General features: G+C 28.6%; 1 protein-coding gene across 1 annotated transcript; it reads left to right on the top strand.

Annotated features, from left to right (window-relative positions):
* The first annotated feature begins 1238 nt into the window (after positions 1 to 1238).
* Positions 1239 to 2747, top strand: LOC136078924 (uncharacterized). Its single transcript, XM_065794733.1, has 2 exons — positions 1239 to 1416; positions 1477 to 2747. Exons 1-2 carry the CDS (start codon positions 1239 to 1241, stop codon positions 2745 to 2747), a joined length of 1449 nt encoding a protein of 482 aa, XP_065650805.1.
* Positions 2748 to 9327: the final 6580 nt, after the last annotated feature.

The raw sequence follows: 9327 nt of genomic DNA, 5'->3' as shown, positions 1-9327 counted from the left end.
CTAACGGCGCTTCCAATATGCACTGTGCAAGTGAACACTTTTGCTGGAAAAGCACTGGTTGACAGCGAATGTACTCGAACTATTATTTCAAACAACATGGCTCAGAAAGCCGGTGTTCGTATCAGAAGAAATGAACTAATAGTGTTGGCTGTTAATGGAGAATTTGTGAAAACAGAGGGAGAAGCTACAGTAACATTGATTATTGAAGGAAAAAAGCTCAAAATATCAGTAATGATTCTGAAAAGTGTTGTCAACGGTATTGATGCTATTATTGGTATGGATGTCATTAATCGCTATGGAGGAGTACATTTGTACAAAGGAAAAACTGAATTTGGTTTTGTTTCAATTCATGCAGAGAAAAATGCTGTTGGTATAAAGGACAAGGATTTTGATGCTTATTTTGATGGTACTAAGTGGACTGCTAAATATAAATGCAAACAAGGTCAACCAAAACTGAGAAATTCTGTTGCGCAGTACAAGGTAAAACCCCAGTTGTTACATCAATTTAACGACGAGATGGACTTATGGGTAAAAAATGGCTGGTTGAAACCATGCAACAAAGAAGAAAAAAGTACAAAAGGGATTGTCCCGTTAATGGCTGTTGAGCAGGAAAATAAAGGAAAAATACGACCTGTTCTGGATTTTTACGAATTGAATCAGTATATTAATTCACATGATGCCTCAAGTGATGCATGTGATGAAAAAGTTAGAAAATGGAGAACTGTTGGTGATCTTAGATGCGCCTATATGCAAATACATATCGATCCAAGTTTGTGGGAGCATCAGAAAATAGTCTACAAAGGAGAAAAATACTATCTTACACGTCTTGGTTTTGGGTTAAATTCTGCCCCAAAAATGTCTTCAGTCTTAGGCAGTGTGTTGAATCTCAATACAGGTATTAGTGAAACAACTGACCACTACATTGACGACATAATTGTTAATTTGGAAAAGACATCAGTTGAAAAGGTCGTAAATCATTTAGCGTGTTAAGGATTGGTAACAAAAGAGCCGGTGCAATGTGATACTGCACGAGTGTTGGGATTGCAACTGTTTAGAAATGAAAAAAAGGAGCTTGGAAACGTGGAAACATCATTCCAAAGTCACAAGATATCAAAACTGAAAAAGTAACACGAAAGAAACTTTTTTCAATATGTGGACACTTATTAGGTCACTATCTTGTTGGAGGGTGACTTAGAATTGCCTGCAGTTTTATAAAACGTCATAGTCAAGGAAATGCTATGCTGAAATGGAATGCTAAAGGGATTCAAAATGGAGAAACATTGTGGTGTGATGCTAGCAGCATGGCAATAGGGGTTGCTATAGAATACGATGGCGTAATAATTGAGGATGCAGCCTGGCTTCGAAGTATAATTGATGTTATGCATAATAATATTGCTAAATTAAATGCTGTGGTGCGTGAGATAAACCTAACTGCTAAGTAGGATATAAAGAATTTGTCAGTGTTCACTGATTCAGTAACAGTTCATGGATGGCTAAAAAGTATGCTGACTGAAAGTCATAGGATTCGATCAAATGCATTATCAGAAATGCTTATTAAAAAAAGACTTTCTCTATTGCAAGACTTAATAAATGAATATAATATAAACATCACGTTAAAATGGGTTCCGTCCTCCAAAAACAAAGCTGATGTGTTGACAAGAGTTCCAAAGACTTGGTTAAATGAGCTTTCACAAAAAAATACTAAAGAGCTATGTGGAGTAAGTATTGCTGAAGAAATTCGTAATTGTCACTCAAAGCATCATTTTGGCGTTAATCGGACAATGTTTACAGTGCAACGAAGACTTCTGCATGTATTAAGAAAAGATGTTGAAGAATGTGTTCGCAAATGTTGTCAATGTAATTCAATTGATCCAGCGCCGATAAAATGGGAAAATGGAGTGCTAGATGTACCAGACACATGGTATCGAATTGCTTGTGATGTGACTCATAAAGGGTCGCCATATTTAACAATGATTGACTGTGGACCAAGTCGGTTTGCAATTTGGAGAAAGTTGCCTCGCGAAGATACCAAAAATGTAGTAAGTCTATTGGAATCCGTATTTAGGGAGCATGTTCTACCGCAAGAACTGTTGATGGATAATGGAGCGGTGTTTAAATCCAGTGAATTTTCAAATATATGTGAAAAATGGTGTGTAAAAAAGAAGTATAGATGTGCATTTAGACCATCAGGAAATGGGATTGTGGAGCGTAACCACCGCACAGTAAAAGGAACAGCTGCGAGGGCACAAATATGTCCGTTAGTATTTTGGTGCAATGCAACACCAACAGTGGGAACAAACAAGGAATCTGCACCTGCTTCTCAAAAAAATAAGTACGTTTGGCGTCTACCAATTCAAGAGGAGAAAAACACTGAAACTCAGGAAAGATCACAACAAGTTATGAAAACTTATAGAATTGGAGAAAAAGTTTATGTTCGCCCCTCAGATGCAAAGTGCACTTCAGTTTGGAAAATTGGTACTGTAACTGACATACTCACAAACACAAATATTGAAATTGATGGTGTACCAAGATATGTGCGAGACGTGAGAATAGCTCCTGCCTCAAATTCTTCAAACGCTTCAAGAAAAATTGTTATCAGTGAAGAGGTTGACAGTGATGAAAGTGATTTAGAAGATTTAGACATTTTTGCTGCACGAGAGGAAGGAACCGAAGAAACAGTTGTTGACACTGAGGAGGAAGCTGACGGCAGAGAAATCGTCGATAATTTATTACCAGCGATCAGATGATCAACCAGAGAAAGGAGAAAGCCGACATAATTAAATGACTATGTTACTTAAGAACTTCAGTTCTTGGGGTGATGTAATAATAGCTGATCATTATAAAACTTTGTTACATTTATAAAATTCTTGTCATAATATTATTAAAGTTAATTGATGTAATTTATTAGTCAAGTCATAAGCTATTTTTGTATATAATTACGCCCTCGAGAATTTTTGTTTTTGTATAAAAGTTGTAATTAGAATTAATAAAGAGAGTCAAAAAATAAAAGTAAAACAAAGTTGTCATAATAACAGACTATATCAGGTATGTTATCTTGTCTAGACAGGATATCATTTTAGATACAGAAGCTAGAGTCATACAAAGGTCAGGCAATGGATTAACTTGTTTTTGGCTACATCAGGTAGAATGCAGCAAGTAGAGTCAAGAGATGATATTGATGAGAATTCTTATCTTTTACAATGGTTTCTAACTATAGTAAACAGACATCTGTTTTCTGGAGAGTTTTTTTGCTGATAGATTAAAGTAATCATTATGATTGGAATTTACAGAGCACAATTAGAGGAAAACCATGGAGGTTGGAAAACCAAGAGTGTGGCTTGACTTGGAATTGTCGAAAAGGAATAATTAATCCCATGCCAGCCTGAATCCAAGAAGTTTCGTAAAAAACTTTAAATAAAAAATCCAAAGACTTAAATGAAAATTTCCATAAAGTTTCCCACAATCCTATGGCAGTTTAGACACAGAAGAAGTTATTTTATCATAAACAAGTTTATTATGTATGTGCAAACCAGTTTTTTTTTTGTGTATAGTTTAGAAGATTTTATACATTTTTTAAGCATTTAATTCCTGTATACTGTTAAAAAAACTTGCAGACTAAATTAAGAAGTCTCATAAAAATGCTGTTAACATTTAATATACCTGAAGAATGGTGGTTGCTGGCTTAGTGACCTTTTCTCCATGGTTTTCCTCTTATTGTACTGCAGCAAATTCCAATCAAGACATTTCTAAAGCCTTTAATAAAGTTTGATAATCTGGTCTACTCCATAAGCTTTCTTTTTATGGTGTATCAGGTATCATCTTGAAGATTATTGAATCCTTTCCTTCCAATCGTAGTATAAAAGTTGTCCTCAATGGACAGCACTCTTCTTTATATCTTGTAACTTCAGGAGTTTCTCAAGATTGTATTCTTGGCCCTATACTCTTTTTAATATACATTAACAATCTTCCAGAATTTCTCACCTCCAGACTCGGACAGAAATGGTGTACGATCACACCCTTTAACTGACCTTGCTTATAATTTTTTTCCTTCACAATTTGACCTTGGCGATTTTGATGTTTTAACATTTTAAATGCTGTTTTAAAAAAATGTTACGTTATGAATAACTTTTATTCTTTGATCCTTTCTAAAGTTTTTCATTTATGCGAAGGCTTGAAATAAAATAAATTATTTATGGCAAATGTTTAAAATAAACGCATTCTGGATAAATTAACAAATAATATATTTAATTTTTTTTTATGTAGGCACGTATTTTTTATGATAAATTTAAACGTTTGAAACTATTTTTGCTTGTCTTTCTAAAAATCTTTTGAACGATAATTTTTTAAGTTACTTTAAATTATGAAAAAGCTAAACTAAATATTCCGTTGCAATGGAATGATTTAATTGCTTTATTTTTTTTTGCTTATATTATGACAAAGAATTGTTTAAAAATTTTTTTTAACTTGAATAACTAATCAGAGCATGAAATTATAAAAAATTACTAGACCAAGTTATTTTTTAAACTATTTTTTTTTTATTAATTTAAAATAATATATTTAACACATTTTAATAATTTAAATAATGTTTGTTCATTCATTAAATAATCATTAGATGTAGTTTGTAAAAGCATTTGGCGTAACTTTAATAAAACGTTTTAAAAGATAAGTTTTAAATAATTTATTTAAAGCGCAATTAAAAACGTAACAAATAGTAAATTTCACTTCGAGTTTGAGATTTTTTATTTTTTTTTTTGTGCATATATATATATATATATATATATATATATATATATATATATATATATAGATATATACATATATATATATATATATATATATATATATATATATATATATATATATATATATATATATATATATATATATATATATATATATATATATTTGTAATTGTTTTCTTTTTTTATTATTGTTTTTTAAATATTCTTCCTAGTTTAAGTTTAGCGAGCGTTTTTTTTTCAATGCATCTCTAAAATATTTAAAAAACATCTAAACAGCCACAGTCAAGTTGTCAAAAAATAAAATCATTTGTGTAGTCAGCAATAGCGCTCGATTTCAACCAATTCCTGTCCAAGCCTGATATCAAAGGTGGCATTGATTGCTGATGGTACTACTATTTATTCTTGTCTTGATAAGAAGCCAACACTCTCTGGTTGCTAAGAGGGGGCAATTGAGCTTGAAAAGGATCTCACATCTGCTACAGCATGGAGCTCTCAGTGGCTGGTGAACTCAGGTAAAACTCAATTTTTTCCAGCTAATTGTTATCGCAATTATCTAGATCTTCCTATATTTATAAACAATAATGTACTCGATGAGTCATTTACTCTTTATCTTCTAGGATTAACTCTTACTTCCGATCTTTCTTGGAAACCATATATCAAATTAATTGTAAAATTAGCATCTGCTAAGGTTGCATCTCTATCGTGCTCACCACTTTCTTACTCAGAATCCTATTCTTTATCTTTATAAATCTCAAATTGGTCCTTGTTTAGAATACTGTTGCCATATCTTCCAATGATACTGTTGCAGATCTTTCAATGATGCCCTTTCTCTTTTAGACAAGGTGCAAAAATGCATTGCAAACATTGTTGGTCCTGCTCTTACAGCCAACCTACAACCATTATCATATCGTTGTAATGTTGCTTTTCTTTCTCTTTTTTACAAATACTGTAATAAGCACTGCTCTAAAAAGCTAGTGTCTCTTGTGCAATCTACTAAAATTCATTCTTGTGTTACTTATCATTCAATTAAGTCTCATTCTAAGTGCTCCAAAAATTTTCATTCATCTAGTATTTTTCCTTGAATATCAGTTCTTTGGACTTTTTCTAATCGTTATCTGGGAATTTATCTAATCGTTATCTTGCTCTATAAATTTCATCTTTTTTCTTCCAGTAACTTCTAATAGTGGTTGCTTGCAGCCTTGTTGGAAGTGAAGATGTCAAAAAAAAAAAAGATCTTTAATGCGTATATATACAAAATGATTCCACTACTAAGCAGAATCTTAATTGATAAAAATTTCCAAAAGAAAATTTGTTGTTGACTTCATTAAAGATAAGTTCAAGAACAACCCTGAGAAAAACTTTGGATGATAAATTTTGTCAACTAACTTCTATAGAAGTTTCTTAATTTTGGTTTAAAACTGGTTAGTTACTTCTTGTTACATTTTTTTTTTTCATTCCATTCGGTATCTAAATTTAGTTTACAAAATCAATTGCAAAGTATTTTCTAGTGGAGTAAAGTAAAAGCAAATGTTTAATGCATTTTTATTTTCTTTAATTCAAATTTATCTGATCAAAATTTAAATTGCATAAATTTAACATAAAATTGCATATCTTTTTAAGCAAAAATTATGCCGAAAAACTTTAGTTTTTAGGTTTTTAATATATTTAAAATGTTATAAATAGAAATAGAAGGCTAACCACAAAAAAAAAGCAAAATCTGAATTGTTTTTAAAACTTTAGTAAAAAATAAATTATGAATAAATGGTTTAACAAAGTATATAGAATTTTAGATGCCCTCCTCCCTAATAGTTGTTGAGAAAAAGGTTTACTTTACAGATGTAACTAATTAAACGTTAAACAGCAAATGTGCTAATGATTGTAAGCTGATGTAATTACATCTGGAGAAAAAAAATTAACCAATAATGCATTATTTTAACCAGATGTAGTTACATATAGGATTTTTTTGCAGATGTAATAACATATGGAAAAAAAAAATTAAATAATAATGCATTATTTTAATCAGACGTAGCTACATATACAAATATTTTTCAGATGTCTCTACATCTGGAGAAAATTTTTGCAGATTTTATTGGATTTAGAGAAAAATTATATATTTATAGATATAGATATAGCTACATCTTCCTAATGATGTAAAAAGAAGTTGTTAAATTTTCAAATGATATTGGACAGATGTTATTAGAGTAAAAAAAAATTACCAGTGATCGTGGATAATGATATTATATATATATATATATATATATATATATATATATATATATATATATATATATATATATATATATATATATATATATATATATATATATATATATATATATATATATTCTGGAATAACTTTTTAGTATTCTTTATCAACACAGATTATTTTTAGAAAGAAGAATAGTTAAAGCTTATTTTTGATTTGGTTTTAATTATACTCAATTGATATATTAACGAGTTTATTGATGTCAAAGTTTTGGTCGTACTTCTGTGGTGAAATTAATGTCCAGGATAAAGTCTTTTTTTTTTCTATTTAATTTTTATTTTTAAGTTATTCATTTTTCTATGTACCTGCCAAATTTCGTTGAAAAATACTATGTAGAAGTCATCCTATTTCTTGCTGCACTTTTGTAACCTAATTTACATTTTCCCTGATGTTAGCGCGGGAGACAGAGGGGTCCATTATTATTTTTATATTTATATTTTTATATTTATATTTTTATATTTATATTTTTATATTTATATTTTTATATTTATATTTTTATATTTATATTTTTATATTTATATTTTTATATTTATATTTTTATATTTATATTTTTATATTTATATTTTTATATTTTTATTTTTATATATAACATTCATATTACTAATATTATTAGCAATATTTAACTTATGTCATAAATTGATATTATAAACCTAGATACTTTATAATGAAAATATGATTAAAAAATTTGTAAATTTAAAAGCAATTGTTTTATTAAAACGATTTTCAGTAAATAATAAAATAAGACTTAAATTTTTATATTACATTTAGAAGCAAAAATTTTGTCAAAATGAAAAAAGAAAATAAAGGTTTCACATAGTATTTCATTTCATTTTCATGATATAAATTAGATATGAATCAAATTAGTTATGAATCATATCTAACTTGAAGTTTGAACATTGTCTTTATTTAACAAGGAATGCCTTTAGATTATAATTTATAACTAATAAATAAGTTATCTTTATATAAATTTATTAAACTGTTTTTAAATTATTATTTGGCCACTATCTAAACTTTTATGTATAACTTGAATATTTCTTTCACTGTTTTAGATGCTCAAAGTTGTGAAATAGCGTCAGCCAACAACATCAGTTAGTTACTTTCTTTTTTCAATAGCTCAATAGCTATTTTTATTATATTTAATATATATACATATATATATATATATATATATATATATATATATATATATATATGCACAAATGACTTACTATATGCAAATTTTTATATTACTTTGTAAAAATAAAGTTAATTTAATTTTTGTTTAGATGAACTTCCTTTAGAGAGGATCAGTCGGTTGTATCCCTATTATATGAATTAGTTTAGTATTTAGTCATTTACTATTAGTTTTCAAATACAGTTCTTTATTATGCCTATGTAGATTGTTGTTAGTTGTATTTTTGTATACCTAATACTTATACTTTATTAAGTAACTCTTTTTTTTTCTGTTAACAAATTAGAATAAACAATCAGTAAGCTTAGTTAAAATTGCTGTGTTAGTATTCCTTGTTAGCTTTAAATAAACATTTTGATTTAAAATTGGCATTTAGGTGAGTACGGCCAGCAGATACGTAAGTTTCATAGATTTCTATATTTTTCAACATATAACTAATTGATACATCATTACAAATATAAACTTCAAGTAAATGTTTTAATTTAAAATTGGCATTTAGGTGAATATGGCAAACAAATATGTAAGTTTTATAAGTTTCAATATTTTAAAGTGTATAATTTGTTAATACATCGTTATAAAGATATTATAACTCGAAACAAGTGTATTTTAAAGTTGTAAAATATTTCATTCACATTCCAACAACTTTAATTTATTTTAGTTACCTAATATGGAAAGTGGAGATTGGCAAGTGTTTTGGAGTTTGCTCTGACTATTGATTAACACAAGATATAAACTGTCAACAGTTTGATTGTGTTATGTAATGAAGATCACGAACTTTTTTAAAAGCATGGTTGTAACTGAAAAATCAGTATTTACAAATCGATTTTTTTTTACAAGAAATAGACAAATTCAAAGTCAAGCTTTGACTTTGAATTTGTCTATTTCTGTCAAATCAATCTGTTGACAGTTTATATCTTGTGTTAGTAAATGGTCATAGCATAAACATACAATTGCTTATGTATTATTATTTTTTTGTACCCAAAAGTGTTGCCCTTTGACTCAAGTCAAACTTGTTGTCACAGGTTGGTATCCTTATTTTAAAACAAGAATTTGTGCAATTGAGAAAAGTTAGTATTACATCCACTGGAGACTTCAAGACATTTCACTTCAATGGGATGAAGAAATACATATGCAATATTGATTGAAGA

The sequence above is a fragment of the Hydra vulgaris genome, chromosome 04 (assembly GCF_038396675.1).
Source record: "Hydra vulgaris chromosome 04, alternate assembly HydraT2T_AEP".
Taxonomy (NCBI): Eukaryota; Metazoa; Cnidaria; class Hydrozoa; order Anthoathecata; family Hydridae; genus Hydra; species Hydra vulgaris.
The sequence above is the reverse complement of the archived record's forward strand: the minus strand, read 5'-3'. Positions and strand labels throughout refer to the sequence as shown.